Here is a 21,505-nt window from a genome sequence, read left to right as displayed (position 1 = left end):
AAGAACATTAACCTCTTTAGGAAGGAAAGCTTACCAAACGCTCTCTTATTCAGTTCTGTAACAAGCCCTTAACAGCCTCCTACTAAGTACTGCATGCTGTTTTAGGTACTGAGAACCCAAAACTACTTCAGACATGGACCCAGATCTGGTGTTCGAAAGCCAGTTGATGCGGAAGCACTTGGTCGGTCATTGACTTTGCTGTCAATCACCACTACCGACACCTGCCAGGACCGAGCACTGCTTAGAACAGCACATTGCTTTGCCTATTTGATCCCTGCAAGAACACCATGAAATAGGCCTTATGATATGAGAATCTCAGGTAGACGAAGGTCAGAGAGACTAAACCATCAAACTGTCCCAGCTTTGGGGGTCAAGGGTGATGCGAAACCATGAATCAGTTCTGGAGCACCCTCAGGGGAAGTGACCAGACATGAGTGACACATGGGGAAACCGAAAAGGAGGCTCTTCTGATTCCATGGAGCAATGAAGGGCTCACCCAGAGCCTCCTCAGGTCCCAGGAAACTAGAGTTGCCATCCTGGCTCTGTCCTCTAAATGCCAGAGCGTCCCGGCAGCAGACGGGACAGCCTTTTCTCAGATGGAGAAGGAGGCAGGTGCTTTAAACTGTGCTTACAACCAAGAACCTTCAGGCGATGTTAGAGGACTTTGGTACTCAAACAGTTCTTAGAGCACAGCAAAGCAGACCCCTGGGAAAGAAGAGGTCGTCCGAGAGGGAGGTTGAGCAGGAGGCAATGACACTCAGCAGGCATTTCACTATTAGGACAACGAACCAGATCATAAAGTTTCACTTGCGGAAAGGGACATGAGGAAGCCACTGAATCAGCAGCCTTGCCCAAATCCCAAAGCCCTCAATCCATTTGTTCAATCAAATGTGCACGTGTGCCCATAAGCATGCATGCATGTAGACAGGGGTGTGCACAAACATATGCATCCCAAATATGTGCAGGCAATCATGCCTGCCCGCAAATGTCACTACTGTCCTCATTAAGATTAGGGCTTGGTTATCAGACCCTCCCAGATCCCTGAATTCTCGCCTCTAGAGGCTTCCTCTCTTCCATTCTACCTCTACAAATCCTTCTGTCACACTCTGGGCTTTTTAATAATAGAAACTACTCAGCATTCAAAATAATTTATTTCTGCATTCACCCACAGATCATAAAATCCTGTCCCTCCCGTTCACTTGTTCAATAAGCCACAAGCCATGACTTCGATATTGTCATAATCCTTAATCCCTACCCAGCTGGCTTTAGATGGAAGCCAGCTATCTGAAAGGGGGAAGGCCAGTGACTGGGAGCAGAGAGCCAGGGATATGTTTACTTCATCTTGGGAAGTGGCAGGGGGCACCTGTCTGACAGCCAGTGTGATCTTTTGGAATGCTGAGTGAGCTAGGTGCCTCCCCTATCTACTTCATGCAGCCTCTTCCTCAGTTACCCTGTACTGGTTAGGAGCTAGGAGGTATCTGAGGTCCTGGATGTAGTAGAAAAAAGAACAGATAAAAATCTCTGCCTTGTAGAGCTTATGTTTTAGCAGAGGATCAACTGCTGCAGGGGTCATTTACATAGTATGATAGAAATAACTAGTTAAAGACGGATTCCAGTTGAAGGAAGCTATAGTTTTGAAGTGCAGTTTGAGGTGGAGATATACGCAGACACATGCAGGCGAGAGCCGTGTGCTGTAGACATAAGGGGAGGAGTCTCCAGGTAGAGGGAGTGGATGTCACAAAGGCCCTGAAGAGGGGCAGGTGGCCGGAGTCTCTGAGTGAGGGTCTGCGGCTGGGAAGTGAGGTGAGTGGCAAGTCTGGGATAGTGTGGCAGGTCACCTTGAGGACCTGGACTTTTGCTCTGAAAAGAAACAAAAAACCACTGGGAAGTTCCAAGAGTAAAGTGACACTCCGTGGCTTTGATCTAAAAGGACCCTCTGACTGTTGCACCGCCCCGGATGGCAACAGGGAAAGCAGGACACCAGGCAGAGACAGGGCAGGCCCCCAGGGTAGAGGACGCAGGCTCAGATGGGGCAGTGGAGATGGTGAGGGGAGCGCTAGAGTTCAGATGTCCTGTGGGAGGAAGCCAACAGCGTCCGTCCGAGTATCCAGAGTAAAAGAGCAGTGTCAAGCGTGACGCCGAAGTTCAGTCTCATGGGGCTTCCTATCTCAAATCAGGCTGCCCAAAGCAATGCAAAAAGGTAGACCCTCAATACGCATCGAGGCCACGAACCATCTGACAGCAGCTCACCTTTGCGAACACAACAGTGGCCTTACTTCATTTTCTGAAATAAGCTCTTCTTGCCTCGGGACCTCATGCCTGCCCTTTCTTAATCTCTGTCCTCTCCTTTGCATTTGGCTACTTTTTAATTAACCTTCAGATTGCCTCTTCGACATTACTTCCTCAAAGAGGACCTTCCCTGAGCCCTCAATCCAAATTAAATGTCTCCAGTCACACTTTCTACGGCCACCTGCACTTCACATCATAGTACATGTTTCAAACTGAATGATCTATTAGTATTTAGGAAAGGGAGTTTGTGCTTAATGAGTGCTCTCCCACTGGAGTGATGTTCCGTGACAGCTTGGACTGTCCTGTTTGGGTCATAACCATGAAAGTGGCACCCAGCACTGTGTCAGGAACACAGTAGACACTCACAGAATACTGTTTCATTGATGAATAAACACATGAGGAGGGTCAAAATGTATTATCCCAAATCATCCATTTATCACCAAGCACTGTCTGAGCTCAAGTCTGCACCAGCCTTAAGTGGCAGGCCTGGAAAGCAGAGGGATTGATGGGATGGCTGCGAAGCCCTGGCAGCAGAATGGGGAGGTAAGAGCTTAAGTGGTGGACAAAGGAGGCCATCTGAAAGAACTCTATAATTGGTGACATCTGAGAAGACAGAAAGCCTGAGCAAGCCTTAGAAGAGAATGCTGCCTAGGAAAAGGTGCTCCCAACAGTGTGAAGGCAAAGCCCGAAGCAAGAGTGGACACAATTCTAGGTAATTCCTCATAGACAAGGAGGGTTGGAAGCTGACCGCAAGTCAGTTGACGGATCGCAGTGGAAACCCTTGGCTTACCAGCGTGGCACCTGATTCGTTCTTCTAAGCCCCATTGACGTGGTGTATGAGGACGTTAGGATATTAACTCAGGCTTCTCTTCAGCACTCTCTGGAGCCATATCCTGACCCAAACCACCCAGCTGTCTGACTATAACATCTGACCCCTCAAATGTGGGTGGAGAGAGAGAGGCACCCTCTGATCTTCAGTCTTTCCTGAATTCTCCCTGGGAAGATAAACTCTGCCTTGGAAGAACTCCCATATACTCTTTCATGACCTCCCTCTATAGCCTCAGTTTCCCTATCCAGGACATGGGTGTGGCTAGGACTTGTTTCCATATTTACAAAGATTAAATGAGATTAAGCTCCGTGGGCCTGGCAGTAGCTAAAGTTTATAAACGCTTACAGCCACACTGCAATCAGCGCATGCCTGCCACTGCCACAGGCTCCAAGGCTCAAGAGAAAAGTTTCTAGGTGCTTCCCTTCTGGGTTCCCTGGAGCTGGCGCCGTGATACTGGTGTTAATCGCAGTTTGATGAGTGAATAAATAAATGATCAAAGTAAAACTAGGTGGGTGAGATGAAGGCAGGGCTGAAGTAGGACAATGTCTTCTCCAGGAGGGACTGGTGGCAGATTTGGGGTGCAGAGTTCCTTAGGACAGAGTCTGCGTAGTATTCATTTGCTCATGCAGACGTGGCCTTGTGAAATAACTGCAAGAAAAGCAAAGGAAGAGCCTGCAAGCTTCCTAATTTCTTGACCGTCTAGTGAGGTTAGGAGCTGGTTAGGGGAGGGTCTTAAGATGTGGGTTTTGGAAAGTATTATGACCTCTAACGAACAATGTGGGCTTGGAAGAGAGACAGACTTGGAATGAAACCCTGGGTCCTTCACAGAGTAGCCTATGGCTTTGAGTAGGTTTTGCTTTGTTTTGCCTTAGAGGTTTTTGCCTTAGAGTACATGCGCTCTCTGGAGAGAGAGAAAGAAACAGAGAGAGACAAAGACAGTGAGCAGGAAAGTGAGAAATCACCCCGCAGGGGGACGACCACACTGCCCTCCCTTCTCCTCCATTCTCCTCCCAGGATCTTAGGCACTCACACACACCCATGCCCCGTGCGAGTTTCAAGCCACCAAGTCAGGGCCTCTAACTGTAGTCTGCCAGGTGGGAGTCCAGCAGCGTAATCGCTATGCCACCTGCTGGCCCCAAGTCAGTTATTTTGTTTGAATCTGTTAAAGGCTGTTTGTTCACATGTAAAATAAATACACATCTGCTATTCCAAACTAATTAAATAACATGTGTAGACAAGTCCTTAACTCAGTCTTTAGGATATAACAGGGTATAGCAGGGGCTAAGAACAGGCTGGTTCCTTCTCCTGTCTTCCTTCCTTCTCTCCTTCCTTCCTTCCTTCCTTCCTTCCTTCCTTCCTATTTCTTTCTTCCTTCTTTCTTTCTTTTTAATTTCTCCTTTTCTGTTTCTCCATTTTAAAAAAAGCCCTGATAATTAGCACAGAGCTGCCCACATATTGCCTATGTGATATATACATAATGAGAGCGAAAATTTAATGAATTAATGAATTAACACATAGATGGATGGGTGGGTGAATGGATGGATGGAGACGCCCTCAATAGAGGCAGTTTTGTAGCTCACACAGGCATCCCTTTCTACAGACTAAGATGAGAAAAATGGGGCCAAAATGCAAAGCACATGTGAGGACATACACTCTTTGTGGTGAGCTGGATGCAGGTTTAAATCCCAGACTGACCCCTCACCAGCGGCCATCATACCTTCTCAGAGAAAGTATGAGACAGCCGTGATGAGGGTCACGATAAATTATAGCCAGATAGTTAAAACTTAATAAGAACAAGGCACACAAATGCACACCATGTTATTTATTATTATTTTTATTTACAAACACTTGAGATAGCTATCACGATCTCTGACATTCCGATGAGGAGGGGTGAAGGAATTTGGCCCTGACCATATTGCTCAGAGGACTTGGGTCAGTATCAGACTCTGTGCTCCAACTCCAGAGCCCAAATCCCAGCCACTGAGTAAACCTCTTTGAATCTCCATGTCCTCCTCTGAGAAGTTTCCTCATTTTCACAGCATTTCAAAGATGCAAACTAGAGCATGCTACCTGACTCACTTAATGTAAATAGACAGCAACAAATGTCATGCCTCTTCCCTCACCTAAGTTAACATTTAATACCCTCATTATTCAAAAGGAGGCTGCTGGACAAGGGTGCAGAGCAATCAACCAGTCGAGCCTCTAGACAAGCCCAACTTAGTGTAGTTCTGCAGATCGCTGCTTTTGATGTGTGAGAAGGCAGCCTGGGAAATCAGCCATTCCCCCAGAGGTGTTCTCCGGAATACCAGTGTCAGGAGTGGCTGACAGGTTTTCTATAGCATGCACACACATGCACACATACACATGCACACAACACACACACACACACACACACAGAGACACACATACACATCCATTTATGACATCATAAGTAGGAAACATTGCTCCAGGAAAATTCCCATGAGTGGTAGTGCAAGCTGCATTTGAGAAACTAAGGTTCCATTGAGCACACCCAGAGATGTTTTGTCTGTGAGAGAGAAAGGGCCTTTATTAGGAGCTGGGAAGATCCTCTGAGGATTCTTCCACCACTCATCTTCCTGTCTACTGAAGGCAAAGTCCCCTTTTACTGTGCCCATGTCTTCATCCACACAGTAAGAAGTCAAACTGTGATATACAAGGGTACTTTAAAAGTTTGCAGAAAAATAGAAATCAGGCATGAGTTTATTTTGGTGTAAATAAATTGAAATCCATGCATGTTTTTTTATAATACACTCTTTGTAGACCCCTATAGATGCTTATTCCCAGAGGCTCTACGTGCCCATCCTCTGTGAACCTTGTGCTGCCTTCTCTGTCCTGGATACTATGCATGGCCTTCATCTTCAAAGTATTTACAATACGACCTGATCACATCCCAGGTCTTTACTAACCCTGTACCCTGCTTCACCCTGGGAGCTCCCTAACATGATCAATTTATTGCCGTTTGCCTGGAATTTGTCTGGTCTTAGCATTGACAGTCCCACACCCCAGAAACCCTCTTCAGTCCTGAGCAAATCCAGGCAGACTCTACACAAACTTTCTGCCACTCCACATATAGATCATGACTTTCATGCTTTTTAAAATTCAGCTCCCTTTACACAGATCTGGGAGATACCATCTATAGGGCTGAATTGTTTCTCTTCAAAATGATATGTTGGGTTTCTGACTCCCAGTACCCTAGAATGCGGCCATATTTGGAAACAGGCTCTTTACAGAGCTAATCAAGTCAAGATGAGGTCATCAAGGTGTAGGCTAATCCAATATGGTGAAATTTGGTGAGCCATTGTAATGGTGTTGAGAGAAGGGAGACTTAAATCTGACTATGATGTTAAAAGATAGGACCTTTGGGAACCAGCAGTTAGCGTAATGGCTATGTCGCTGGACTCCCACGTAGTCGACCACGGTTCGTGTCCCGGACCCGGTGGCTTAAAACTCACGCCGGGCGCGTGTGCGTGCGTGCCCAAGATCCCGAGAGGAGAATGGAGGAGAAGGGATTGCGGCGTGACCATCCCCCCTGGGGGGTGATTTCTCGCTTTCTGTCTCTATGTCTCTCTCTGTCTGTCTGGCGAGCGCACGCGCCCTACAGTGAAAATCTCTCAAAAAAAAAAAAAAAAAAAAAAAAGATAGGACCTTTGAGAGGTAACTAGACTTGGATGAGGTTGCCAGGTGGGCCCCTGTGGCTGACTCGTGGTAGCTTTATAAGAAGAGCAGACATAGGCATGAAACCTCTGTTCATGCTGACTTACCATACAAGGCCCTGCACTGCCTCAGGACTCAAGAGTTCCCACCAAAAAGAAACCTTCACAAGAGGTGTCTCCTCAACCTTGGATCTCCGAAACTGTGAACTAAATAAACCAGTATTCTTTATAAATAATCCAGAGTGGCACTCAGCTTTTAACAACAGAGAAGCACACTCCAACAACTGATGTCCTTAAGAGAGATACGGACAGAGACAGACATGCACAGAGAGGGTATGTGAAGGGAATACACGTGAATGTCATGTGAAGATGAAGGCAGAGATTGGAAAGAGGTATTCAAAAGCCAAGAAAGTGCCAACCCTGGGACACTGGTGGCTGAGAAAGCCGGATCCTACATGGTCAACCATGGTTCTAATCCTGACACCAGTGGCTTGAAAAACATGCCGGTTATGTTTTCCATCTCTCTCTGTCTCTTTGCACACATGCCCACAACCTGACAGGAGGGAGAAGTGGAGAAAAGAGCTCAGCGTGACTGCACTCTACTGGGGGATTTCTCTCCCTCTCCTTTTTCTCTATATCTCTCTCTGGAAAATACAAATACATAAACTAATGTTTTTTAGATAGAAATAAGTAAACAAAAGTCCAAGGACAGCAAAAATTACCTGAAAACCACTGTACGCTAGGAGAAAAGCATGGGGCTGATTTTTCTTCACGGCTCTCAAAAGGAACCAACCCTACTAGCACCTTCGTTTCAGACTTCTAGGCACCAGAACTGTGAGATGACACATTTCTACTGGCTCATACACATGGCTTTTGATACTCCACTACAGAAACCCCAAGAAACCCACACACCACCAATTTCTGCATGCTTAGGGCAGATATTTTTGATCAATAAAGAAGTAGTTCCTACTGATTTTTGATGGACCCTTAAAATAGTTTGAGCTAGAGATGTTCAAAAGCTGCAAAGAGAATCAGGACAAAGAAGTTATAGAAGCCAAGAGAAATGAGAGCCTGAAGAAGGGTACATCCCTGGGATCAAAGCTGCAGAGGAACTAAAGGGCACGAGAACAATAAACTATCTTGAACTTGGCTTCTGGAAGTCAACGCTAGCTTTTTCCAGAACGATTTGTCTGTATAAAGAGAACGAGGAGTCAGAGAACTGCTATGAAAATATGAGCTTCTTGCCATAATACTGTAGACATGCACTGTGTAGGAGATGGACTACACAAGGTTAAGCTCATTGCACAAATCAGGAAGCCATTGGCATAAAGATAGTGTTGAAACTCATGGGCTGGGAGGTCCAGGCAATGGATACAGGCAGAGTGGCTTTGAAATTTGATTGGTTAAAGACTTAGATATTGATGGGACAAACACATGGCATAATGGTTACATCACTGGACCCCCACGTAGTTGACTGGCATTTGAGCTCCAGACCTGGTGGCTTAAAAACCCACACCACGTGTGTGTGAGTGCATGCCCAAATTCCCAAGAGGAGAATGGAGAAGGGATTGCAGCAAGGTCATCTCCCCAGGGAGTGATTTCTTGCTCTCTCTCTTTGTCTCTCCGATGAGTGCACATACTCTATAGCAAAAAATCTCTCACAGAAAAGAAGATTGAGATATTAACTGGGATGTATCCTAACAATAGACAGGATTACATTGCTTTAAATATGAAGAACCATCCAGAAACTTATGGCCAGCAGCTCTTTTTACTTGTTTTTACTTGTCTTCAACAAGGACAGTTTGGCTAGTGGTCTCTGGGCTCCTCACAGGAGGCAGGCTTCTGTTCATCTCCTTTCCTTGCCCTTTCCCTCTGTCTCTAAATACTGAGTCTAAAACAATGATCTCAGATAGATAAATCTTCCTATTTCAGGAGAGACAGGAAGAAATCCCATCTTGGCACCCAGGCCTGTGTCTAATCATTATTGCTCAATCTGTTTTCCTCAATGACCTGAACTCAGAGGAAATGGAGAACCTTCCCAGCCACAAATAAAATATATTGCTTCTATTTCATTACTGCTCCTTATGGTTTTATAGCTCACTAAGTCATGAGAAGAAGAAATCAGTAGTGGGATTTAAGCTTTATACAAGCGTAAACCCCACTTCTCAGAACTACTAATCAATAGGTTTGGAGTGCAATGAAAACCGCTTTATCACACTGCTCAGTAAATATCTCCTTCATCATCATCACCCAGCTACCATAAGTAATTTCACCCAACAAATATAAATTCAACTATGAGTGCCAGTTATGTTCCAGGCAGACACAGCCTCTCCTACTTCTACCCACTCTCCACTTCAGGCAAATAACATTCTAATTTTCATATGGACACAAAACTTGTCCTGCACCATCCCTAGAAGAGAAAGTCTAAGCTCTTAGATATGCTTCTCCACCTCCTCCAGGAAGCCTTCTCTGTATCTGCCTCCCAGCAGCATCAGTCCGAGAAGTCAATAAGTGACATATGATGGCAGCCTCTAGCTCTACTTTGGTTCCCCTCTCATCGAACAGCAAAATCTGGCTTACATGTCAGCTACATGGTGAGCATCAGTGCACACCAGACTCTCTGGCTTCTTGTTTTCTGTACATAGGCAAATTGTTCTGGCCAAGGCTAGCTTTGACCTTCTGAGGCCAAATTCAAGATACTTTACGGTCCTCATGCTCTTTAATCCCTCTGCAACTTTGACCTGCATCTTTCTTGGATTCTGTAATATCTTTGTCCTAATTCTACTATCTCCTGAAAATCTCTAGTTCAAACTCTTCTGCAAGTTTCTCTACCTTCGAATGTAGTTAAATTTAGAATTTTCTTTTTGGAGTCTGGTCTCACGAACAAAATAAAAATCAGTGTTTATAATGCTGACTTTGGACCCAAGCAAATATGAATTCAAACACTAACTTTGTCGTGGGGTAGTCTGGTGACCTTGGGCTTTGGTACATCACCTAGCTAATAGAGCTGTCAATAGCAGCCAGTGAATTGATACAATAAAGGTCCAGGCAAGCAGTCTGATTATGCAGAGCCTTTGCTAGTGTCACACGGTCACTGGGAGATTTCTGCCTCGCTCGCTTATGCCTAGGAGTTGAGGGATCCCAGCCCACGTTCCTACTTAGCCTCTGGGCTATCTCTCAGATACCCCTTTACCTCTGGAACTCTGGACTCCCATCAACTATTTTCTGTTGCTTGGTTCTTCTCTCTAGCTTTATCAATTAATTCAGCCAAAGTAACAACTGGCCATCACTACTTTTGCCTTTCTCTCACACAGTATAAAAGCATCAATTCTTCAGAGTCCATGGCCTCAATTTTTCTCAACTTTTTCCCGTCTGAGCTGCTCCTATCACAAATTTCTCCCAACTTCATCTACCATCTCTTTTGCTTCCATCTGTGAGATGAGACACGAAAGACAATTTCATTAAATAATACCAAAGAGATTTCTTAAAAAAAAAAAAAAAAAAAAAAAAAACACAAAAATTCACTCATTCTGGGGACACACAGAATGAAAGCATAGATCTGCCCACCTTTAGGAATAACAGCAGGACAATCTTCCAATGGCATCTTCCCTCTTTCCAAAAGTTCTCACACTATAGCTCTGTGAATGTCAGTGCCTAGGGTCAGTTTTTTCATGGAGACTCCAACATTAACTAAGTGGGCTGCTTAAATACTTGGGCTCTTCACCAAAGTTTCCTCTCACTCAAAAAATGGAGATCCACTGCCTGGTAAGTTTCTTAGTCCATGATTATTTCCTCTGGGCTTCGTAAAATGCCTCATCCAGGGATTTTGGAAGGGGTGGAGCAGAAAAGGTATGCAAGGACTCCGGTCAGAGATGATTTCCTCTCTTACTCTGTTTGAGATAGAAGTGTTCATGAAAGAGGTGTTTGGTCGAACTGGGTGCTAAACCTCGTTAACATTTCCAGGAACCAAGAAACAAGACAACAAGCAAAAGTATTCATTTTCAGAGTGTATTGTTCATATTATTGAGTGTTTCCTAATTGATGAAGAAAAACATCTCATGACAACTTATATATAAAAGGATGGGAGAATGCTCACTTGGAAGAGTTATGCATCTATGTTTATTGCAGCATTATTGACAATTGCTAGGACATGGAGCCAACCTAAATGTCCATGAACAAATGAATTGATTGAAAAAGTGTGGTATATAGACTCTATGGAATACTACTCAACCATGAAAAACAATGAAACTCTGGCATTTGATAGAAAGTGTATGTATAGATAAGATTTACTACTGAGTGAAGCAAGCCAGACTATGAAAGAGATACATTGTATGTCTCCACTTAGTATATACTGACTGTTACGCTCTATGGTTGAAGCTGAAAGATTAGAAGATATGGAAAATGATTCTGGACACTGGAGACAGTGTGGGAAGAGGATGGTAGAAGGAGGAGAGGGTGAGGAAAGGAATCGAAGAGAAAAATAAAGAGGCAAGACATTTATGTCTTCCAGAAATGGATGATTATATGTTGATGATAATGTATATAGTATCTTCAACTGGAATGGTGTGAAGAGTATGCATGTTGGGCACATTCATTGTACAAGCTGTAGCGAAGAATAGTGATTGTATAAAAGACATTAAAATCTTTTAAGTATTAAAACAAAATTTTAAAAGAAAACAAAATTAACAAAATGCTCAAAATTGAGCATTGATTCAATAACTGATGATGAAACTATATAACAGAATTCTGAGTTTTCTTTTTAATTGCCAGAGAACATGCCAGACCATGGGGGCTGGCGCTGGTCTGAGGGAATTCTGCGTGACTATTAATTCGCAAAGGCCTATGGAGGGTTATTAAAAATGTTCACAATGTGGAAGTAAAAATAAAGATAAAGAGCAAGTAGTACTTCACATTTTTGCAAGGGAAAACAATGCAGGTGAATATGAAAATTTGCCTTGGAAAAGATCTCAGGTGGCAGTTTCATCTTTGTACCTTACCTTATTTTCCACAATACACACATTACTTTTATAATCAGAACTATGTGACTACACACACACATACACACACACACAGTGTGTGCGCAACTGGAAGTTTGAAATGAAGGTACCTGAGGGAATACATTTGAAATGGCTTTTCAGCAATATCTGACAAATAATGATAACAAAACGAAAGGAATTTAACAATCTCAGTTTCTTACCTTTTCTACTCTAGTCAAGATCACTCAAAGAAACTTATAGAAAAGAAACATTCTGGGATTTAGTGTATTTCCATTGACTATATTTTGCCAATATTCCTAAAGCTATTATTTCTTTTAAAATGTGGTATTTTCACATTTTAAAATTATTTTAGATTCCAGATCTAAAATAAAGAAGAGAAAATGTGGTTTCTCCCATTGAAGCTGATAAGCAACAACATGGAGTCTCTCAGGTTTTCAATTAGCAAGGAGACCCCTTCCTCAGGGGTCAGTCGTTGTGAGTATATATAAAGCACCTGCCTAAAATACAGAAAAGAATACAAGTTGAGAGCCTGAACAGGCCAACAGTTCTACCAGCCCTGCTACTAATGAGCTAAGGATGTTTGGTTCAGAGTGTTGGTTCTAATCAATGAAAAAGATGGGCTCTAATGGGAGTAAGCCCTTCTGGTAGCACTAAAGGCCAGGACCTATTATACAAGGTGCTTTGCAAACATTGCCTTACCGACATCTAGTAAAGATGTTGCAAAAAGAACAAAGTGAGATCAGAGAAGTTCGGTCACTTGCCAACAGGTGCCTTCTTAGTAACTGAAGGCACAGATTTAGACTAAGGTCTGTTTCTCTTAAACGTCGGTGCTTCCCCAATACACTTCTCAGCCGTATGTCCTTTCACTCTCCTTGACAGACCTGAGTGAGACCATGAGTACATTTAAAGTACAGAGCTGGAAAGGACCACATGCCCAGGGCATCTGCTCTGCTTTGGATCTCACCAGGAGGTGATTAGGCGCAGTGGGTGGCTCCCAGCTCACCAGAGGCATTTTAAATCTCTGCAGGGTAACACTCAGCCCCTGGAGAGGTCGTTTCTTTATACACCTGCTGTGCATGTCCTCAGCCGTGGGTTAAGAGGATAAAAGACTCCAAGCAGCAGGGCCATGAGTCACAGACTAAAAGGTAAAAGAATTAAAAGTGGGACTGGGCAATCATGACCATGCATGTGGATTTGCTGGAAAAATAACCCAGAATGTGCATCTACATAAGCTCTTAGGGAACCCAAGTCTGTTCCTTCTTCATAGGAATAATGATATGCAGTTTTATGAACAGGGAAGGTCAGATGCTTATTAAAATAATAATTGTAAAATTGTATGAAATTGTATAAAAGACAGTAAATTGTATGAAATTGTATAAAAGACAGTTTCTTGGAGATGACTGAGCTTACCCCATACTCTGTGCTAGATGGGACTCTAACTGCAAATGAGAAACACCCCAAATCAAACTGAATTAAATAAAAGTAAAGGGAATGGATTGGTTTGCTCAACTGAGAAAGTGTGTGGCTGGATTGGGTACTAAGTCCATCATTCTCGTGGTGTGCTCTAACCACTTCACTGACCATTCATCATGGCAGAACCTGGTACTGCCGCCACCAAGCTCACCTCCTCAACCTCCCAGCTCCACCTTCATTGTGTCTACACCATGCAAAGCTGAACGTTCAACGGGGCTCTCAACATTTATAATATCAGCTCCCTTTCAAAAGTGGAGGAATAAATGAAGAGGATCTCAACATATTTTTAAAAGAGAAGTGAAAGAAAGAATTGTTTTTGACAGAACCGGACAAATCGATTAATTGATTTCTGGCAAGCAAAGATAATTGTATTTCTGAGTCTATTAAGGCACATCAGAGCCAGTTAGCTAATTTCACAGAGGAGGCGGCTGTCACTGGGCATTAGCAGTAATAAGAAACATCAGGTAGAAACACAGAATGGCATTTTCCTTTAGGAATCCCTTGACTTATGACTCAACGTTATCACTTTGGTAGGGAAAAGGCAGGTGAGTTGGTTCAAAGGGAATTTCAGTCCTGACAGCTCTATGAGCATTCAATTTTTTTCATCAGGTCAGATAATACTGAGCTTAGGTCCTTTTGTGAGACTATTCTGTTGATAGGAGCATAATTTTTTATAGTAAAATCTGTTAAAATCTATGGGTAGCAAATCTCTTAAATGATACGAAAGGGGAGGAGCAGAGAAAAGACAGGAGATAAAGCTGAACATCAAACAAAAAAAAAACTTCACTGGGAAATATAATAGGTTTGATTTAGAGACTTGCTGAAATAAGATTTAAAGTCAAATTTGAATTCATTTTCAAGGACAAATGTTACTCCATCTCAGCTAACAATATTATAAATGAAGACTAATACTTAATCAAGAGGTTTTTTGGATATACTGATGATTTATAAATATCTATGCTACTATGCAATGGGTTTTATAATTAATTATTTGAAAAGTATTTCGGAATTGGCCCTGTAGCACAGTGACTAAGTGCTATGCACTGAAAACCAGATCACACATGGTGAAAATTCCAGTCCTGGTAGCTTGAAACACATTGGGTGCATGTATGGATGCATGCCCCAAATTCCACGGAAATAGAAAACTGCAGAGAAAGGGATTGCCCTGTGATTGTACCCCCTGGGGGTGCTATCTATCTTTCTCTCTTGTAAGTGCATGCACCCTCTAGCAGGAATTAAAAAAAGAAAAAAAGTGTTTTCTTATAAGAAAGTCATTGTATGTGAAATAAGATCTTCCTGTTTCTTACCCCCAGCACCATACTGGAAAGCTAACACTAATCAATAGAGTTCCTGCAGTAGAAGGTTTTACAAAGGGAGTTAAGACCTGTTCTCCTATTGAGAAAGACAGATGTCACGATTTCGTTCTGAAAGGAAAAAAATGGGGGTCACATTTCTTGATGATAAAGAGGTTAACAAGCAAAAGTTGAGTTAGCCATGATGCTAACTGCTGGTCCAGAACTTTGAAATTATTGAGGACCAGCAGATGGTGTAATGGTTACGTAGCTGGACTCCCATGTAGTCAACAGCAGTTTGAGTCCTGGACCCTGTGGCTTAAAATTCCCGCTGGGCACATGTGCATGTGTGCCCAAAGTCCTGAGAGGAGAATGGAGGAGAAGGGGTTACAGCGTGGTCATCCTCCCTGGGGGATGATTCCTCACTTTCTGTCTCTCTATCTCCCTGGTGAAAGCACACGCCCTGTAGCAAAACTATCTCTAAGAAAAAGGATAAAAGAAAAGAACTTTGAATTTATTTGGAGAGCTTTAATAAGTGTTTACATTGTGGAAATTTTTATTCAGTTAGCCTAGAGGGTAGATTTTTCAGTTCCCAATGCAATGGTGCACGCTTATTCATGGATACAGTAATGAGTATGTGAATGAATGAATGAATAAAGCATATAAGATTTACCTCAGCAATATAGAAACGATAGAGGTTCATAAAACCTAGGCTGAATACAGTAGGTAAATACCCACATACAGAAATACTTGGAGAGACTATATTTGTGCTGGAACTTGCGTGGGGAGAACTTTCAAACCAAACACTAGGAGGTGAAGAGCCAGGAATCATCCACGCACACACAATAAGATGAAGAAGTTTAAGGTTAAACCATTCAGGTTTGGGGAATGAGGCAGAGGAAGGAAGCAAAGAGTTTTTAACAGGGAAACAAGGTGGTCACACCAACCCTTTTGGGTAATAACTCCTTTAATAACGTTAAGAATAGCTTGGAGGCAGGAGTGTACTAGTGACTTCAGACAGCATCCACTAGATCCAAGGTGCCATGATGGCTGCTCTACATATACTGCTGCCATAACTCTTCAGATTGCCCATGAGATAGTTCTGAATCACCATTTTACAGGCTACAAAATGTTTGCTCAGTGCACTTTTAAGGGATGTTCCTAAGTCCTCAGAGCTCATAAATGGCAGAGTTTCCAATTCAAGTTTGACCCAAATGCCGTAGTTCCTTGGCCTTCCCCACATTAGCTTTCCTGTCAGCATGAGTCTTGTTGCTGAACCTGAGCGTGAGCCTCGTGATATTGTTGACTAGTTTGAAGAAAGGCTTTCCCTTTGAGAATTTGCCTCAGTCAATATAGACTTTGGATAAATGGAAGTTGACTGTTTGCTCAAAGCAACATCAAAAGGCAGCCTGCATTCTGGAACTGGAAAAGCTACCCACAAACATAAATGTGCTAGACGCAACTACCTGATGGGGCCAGTTCTCAAGGAATACTCTTGTGCATCCATCGAAAACTCAGGAGGAGGATCCTTTCTGGCCAGGCTAGACAACAATGAGCTGGGACATGGGCAGAGTAGGAAGGGCCTTTCCCATCAACTAGAGACAGAGGTGGGCTTGGATAGTCACAGGCAGAGTCAACCTGAGAAATGGTACTTTCCCTCACTTGCCACCTCCTACCCCAGCTGTCATCATCCCAAGGGCCCTATAGAGCATGCATTTACTCATATATCCTTGCACCCCCCAAAATGACTAGCTTCCCTGAACCCTACATTTCTTTCCTTTAGTAACATCAGGAGATCATTCACTTCCCTTCACAAGCTACCCCAGGGCCCCATCTCACCCACTCAGTTTGGATTGCAGCCATCATTTTCCATGGAGCACTTGCTGAGCAAAGTAATTACATTTCACTCTGAGCACAGCTCCTGCAGGATTCCAAGCGGAAAAATCTTTAGCACTTGAGCATCAGGGATCATGCCTGGCAGATGCAGAATCCTGGTGAGCATCATGCCTGGTCTGTTGACACCTTCTTGGAGTCAGGACACAGGGGAGCTGGTGGTTACTCACTTTAGGGTCTTACTGTTTATCAGACCTACAAGATCCCAGAACTCACTCGATCCCCTGAAAAGTCTAATTGCCTTCACCGAAACCATGTCCAGGATTGTCCATAGAAGTAGTTGCAGTGGAGCCCATCTCCAAGCATGTTTAATCATAAGATCATGCCTTCATGCATACATGAACATGTGCCTAAACGTGCACACTCCTCACAGACATGAAACACTGAGTTCTATCATAGAAGCCTGTGAGAGTATTCCTGATCTACTGGACACATGGTCTCCAACTGTTAATGATTTATCAGTGAAGACATGCTTGAGCACCCAAAGGAGTACACGCATATTTACTTATAAATCATATGCATATGCAGTTCTACTCAGACATAACATGCATCATGAGTACAGAAAATGTCTCTTAAAATATGGAATGAGGATGTAATCATCCATGTTTTAAAAATAGGTATTTTGGGGAAGAGCAGATGGTGTAACGGTTACATTGCTGGACTCCCATGTAGTCAACTGTGGTTCAAGTTCCGGACCTGGTGGCTTAAACCTCACACTGGGTGTGTGCGCATGAGTGCCCAAGGTCTCAAGAGGAGACTGGAGGAGAAAGGATTGCTGTGTGGTCATCCCTCCTGGGGAGTGATTTCCCACTTTCTGTTTCTCTGTCTCTTTCTCTCAAGCAAGTGCATGCACCCTATAGCAAAAATCTCTCTAAAAAGAAAAATCGGTACTTTATGTATTAAGAGAACCACATTTTTGTTCTTACTAAAAATATCTGTATATTACATAATTCCAATTTCTGGTTTTAGTTTTGCCTAATTCAATATTGGACTTCAGTGATGAGCATGGCTAAACATGATACCTCCTCAACATACTCTCCAGAAAGAAGAGGATTGTAGTCTTGCTGAAAAGTCACAATTTCCATACTCATGTTTTACCTCCTTTACAATTTCACAGGGTTCTATTCATGGGTATCGCATTTTGAAAGGTTTTTGTTATTATTTCATACAAGATTTGGTCAATATCCCAAAGCCCGACACACAGTTAAAAAGACGTATGTTATGAATAATTATGTTCACAAATCTATATAGCAAATAGTTTTCAAAATAAGCCCAAATCTCTCATCTCATTTATCGTTGAATCTGAATCATTTGTCTTCTTTTAAGTTTATTTCTTCCATAAGCCAGAGAGAGACCCCCCTAGCAGGTCTTCATGCTGCAATCCACCCCCACTTTCTAGCCAGCCCAGGATCATGGGCATGCGTGTCCCTCATGTTCTCAGGAGGGTCCCTGGATAAGAACACGGAACTTTCCCACATGGTCAGCCTCTCGGAGTGATGTGTTTTATCACTTCGCCATTGTCTAACCCCCTAACTAGTCATCGTTCATCTCAGTGAATGTATCAATAGGCTCTTACAAGGATTAGTGGTTTTAAAATTTTCTGGAATTGCTATTCTCCCATTATTAGCATTGCCTTTTCATGATTTCCTTAGAGTTCTATGAGGATTAATGTGGTTAAATGTAGAAAGCACTGGCCAATCACAAAACTGCAGCATGTTGCAACATAAAGGTGACATCAGCCTGTCTCCCTGCTGGGATGCCCCTTTTGTTCTTGGTTCCTGAGTTACTGAATGGGCTCAGACCATTTGCCATATGGACAAAGAGAGGTGTTGAGGGTCAATTTGGATTCCGATAGTACAGTGTGATTTCTTTCTTCATTTTGCCTGCTAAAACAATTGTAAATAGCAGTCCTAATACTTTTTTTTTTTCACATTCCAATAGCTCCCTTGTGTACTCTGGGAAGAATGCAGCCCACTCAGACACAAGCCTTAGATAATAGAAAATAACATGAGATTTCCACTGAGAAAGTCTCTGCTTTAGCTCTCCACTTTGTTGTGCAAAGGCTGGGTGCTGCTTTTCCCTGATCCCAAGTTACCTGCCTGGTAAGTGAAGACAGCATTGCATCCTTCTGTGGTTGGCAATAGAGTCAGGAGAAAAGGGACGGAAAAATGTATAACAGCATGACAGACACATAACATTGCAAAACTGCTTCACTCTGGGGCTGGCAGGTGGGGTAGTGGTTAAGGCGCTGAACTCCACATGACCAACTATAGTTTGAGTCCCGGACCTGGCTGCTTGCTTTCTCACTTTCCATCTCTCTCTCTCTGCCTTACTCTATCCCTTTCTAGTCTAAATATATAAATAAATAAAGTTTAATAAAATAATTCTTTAAAAAACTTTTAAAAACTGCTTCATTTTTTCACAAATCTGGAACCTGAAGAATGGGAAAATGTGCAAGAGAAACTCCCAGAATCAGTAGCAGAGCCTAGACTCAGAAGTCCTGGCGCCAAGCTCAGCACTTTCACTCAGGAGGGTCTTACCCTGACAACAGATTTTTTTTTTTTTAGAGGTTTTTGCTATAGGGTATGTGTGCTCACCAGAAAGATATAGAGAGACAGAGAGACAGAAAGCAAGAAATCACCCCCCGGGGGATGGCTACGCCACAATCCCTTCTCCTCCATTCTCCTCTCGTGATCTTGGGAATGCATGCCTGGCATGAGTTTAAGCCACTGGGTGTGAGACTCAAACCACAGTCTACTACATGGGAGTTTAGCAACATAGCCATTACACCAACTGCTGGTCCCGATAGATAATTTTCAAAAGTGCATGAAATCTTCCTCTTCCATTAAGTTACAGTATATATTTCTCTGTCCTAAAGTAGAATTTGTCTTGTGTCTTTCTTTGGCTACTAATGTATTTAAAACAATTCTGAAATTTCCAAGGCTGAGTATCAGAGGTTTTGTGGGATTCCACTCTGGTTCCTAGCACCTCGCTGCCATGTAGACAAGCTCAGGCTAGCCTGCTGGAGGATGAGAAACCACAAGAAAGAGGACCACAGCCTTCCAGCTGAAGGCTCCCAACTTGTGAGTGAGCCCAACTGAGATCAGCCAACCTAGTACAATTCAGTGGAACCACTGATTTGCGCTCAACCCATTTGCTTACCCTCAGAATCACAAGTTATGCTGAAAGTTATTGTCTAAACCATCAAGTTTTAGGAAGTCACTGATTTAGCAAAAGCAAGTTGATAGATCCCCCTTGTTTTTGATACTCATTTGCTCTAAGTTGGGCACATACAAATTCAGTTTCTATGAAATTTGGTTTCCATATTGGGACCACGAGGAAAGTATTTGTAGCCACTACCATGCATGTCATTCCAGACTGTGTTAGTTGCTCTGTAACCATTTTCCATCTTCACAGTGACCCTGAGAGGTAAGCCTATCATGAGAATTTATTGAATTTGTGCATATACAATGCCAAAACCAGAGTTTATTCTCAAAAAATGACAGCAAGTATATTTTAATCATATATTTAAAGAAAACATTTGTAAATTTCATCATTCTCAGTTTCTAGATTTAAGCATACATTTTACAAAATGTAGCGTTGGAGGGATGGCTTTTATAGGAATTAGACACATAGATACATTTTATAAGAGCTACATAGGAAGCATGTTCCCACAAATTTACTTTCCTTTAAAACTGACATATTTGGGCAAATAAGTGATGCTGGATCCAACATGGCTGACCTTGCGGTTCAGGTTTCAGATCTGGTGGTTGGAAAACACACCAGGTACATGTGCATGCATGCTCAAAATCCTAAGAGGAGGAGAAAATGGAGAAGAAAGGATTGTGGTATGATCATTTCTTATTGTGGGGTGCTTTCTCTCCCTACCCCCTGGTGAGCACACATGCCCTCTGGAAAAGATTTAAAATAAATAAATAAAATTGGCATATTGAATGGAAAAAACAACTGAGGAGAGATAAGGAGGAAGGGCATTCAGGAGGGAGGAAATAAATTAGCATTTCCTAGTCTGTCGATATATGGTTTATTTTCTGGTGCACTAAAGGCTTAACTATTCACTTGGCAGGAAAAATAATGAAAACATTTTCCTCATTAATCCCAAATTTCCTATAATCTACTCTTACAACCTCTAGTTCCTATCAAAAAATAAACACACACACAAACACACACACATGCACACACACACAAAAGTACAGAGTCTAAAGTACACTTACCCTCTCTGAAAGAGATCCACATTATAAAATTTATGTAGCTCTACAGAAAACTCAACTGTTCCTTGTACTTCAGACATGATCTTTTTGGTTCATTACCTGAAAAACAAGATGAACAAACAGCTTGGTATCACATCAGACAAACACAGAAAGCCTGTCTGGAAAAAGAACTAGCAGGGCTTAGGAGAACAAGAATATCTGGCAGCAGGACTATCAGGAGCACTGTGGATCTAGTGATGTCACCACCAGGGGCTTCTTTCCATGAGAAAAGGCAAAGCCACCTGCTTAATGTCATGCAATTCACACCCGGAAGGGCGGGACTCAGATCCTGGCATCCTAAGTCCAAAGGCAGGCTGATCCACTGCCCTTTCTAATCTTTCAACAGTACAGAGGCAACAACAGCTCAGCTAAAGGCACGTCCTTCGTGGCCAAATGCGAGAACCTCTGCTCTCCCAGTTTCACCTGGGCGGCCGTGAGCAAGTCACTAACGTCTTTTGTCCTTGGTGTTCTATAATAGGAGGACTAAGAATAGCATTTGTATCAGTCCAGTAAGTTATTACCATGCACAGTATTACAAGCAGATAATTTTCCATTTTTGTGCCCCGTAAGTGGTTTTCTTCTTTCTTTTCCCTCTTGGTTCCCTCCCAGTGTATTCATTCTGGGAAAACTTATTTTGTATGTCGTAATGATAAAAAGTGATTAAATTAAAATAATAATAATAATAAAATTTTACAATAGTACTTAACTTTGATGGGTATGAGATCAGTAAACACAACACTGAGCACTTTGCACTGTCCCTGACATGTACTACATACTCAATAAATGGTAG

General features: G+C 42.7%; 1 protein-coding gene across 1 annotated transcript in view; it reads right to left on the bottom strand.

Annotated features, from left to right (window-relative positions):
- The window catches only part of FAM135B (family with sequence similarity 135 member B), a 296,886-nt gene that overhangs the window by 167,145 nt on the left and 108,236 nt on the right, over positions 1–21,505 (bottom strand). Inside the window, exon 2 of the mRNA XM_027773310.1 lies at positions 20,680–20,775. Coding sequence (XP_027629111.1) covers positions 20,680–20,756 — 77 coding nt within the window. The 5' untranslated portion in view covers positions 20,757–20,775. The remainder of the gene's footprint in view (positions 1–20,679; positions 20,776–21,505) is intronic.

The sequence above is a fragment of the Tupaia chinensis genome, unplaced genomic scaffold (genome assembly GCF_000334495.1).
Source record: "Tupaia chinensis unplaced genomic scaffold, TupChi_1.0 Scaffold000335_1, whole genome shotgun sequence".
Classification (NCBI taxonomy): domain Eukaryota; kingdom Metazoa; phylum Chordata; class Mammalia; order Scandentia; family Tupaiidae; genus Tupaia; species Tupaia belangeri.
Note: the sequence above shows the minus strand (reverse complement) of the source record. Positions and strands in the feature narration are given on the sequence as shown.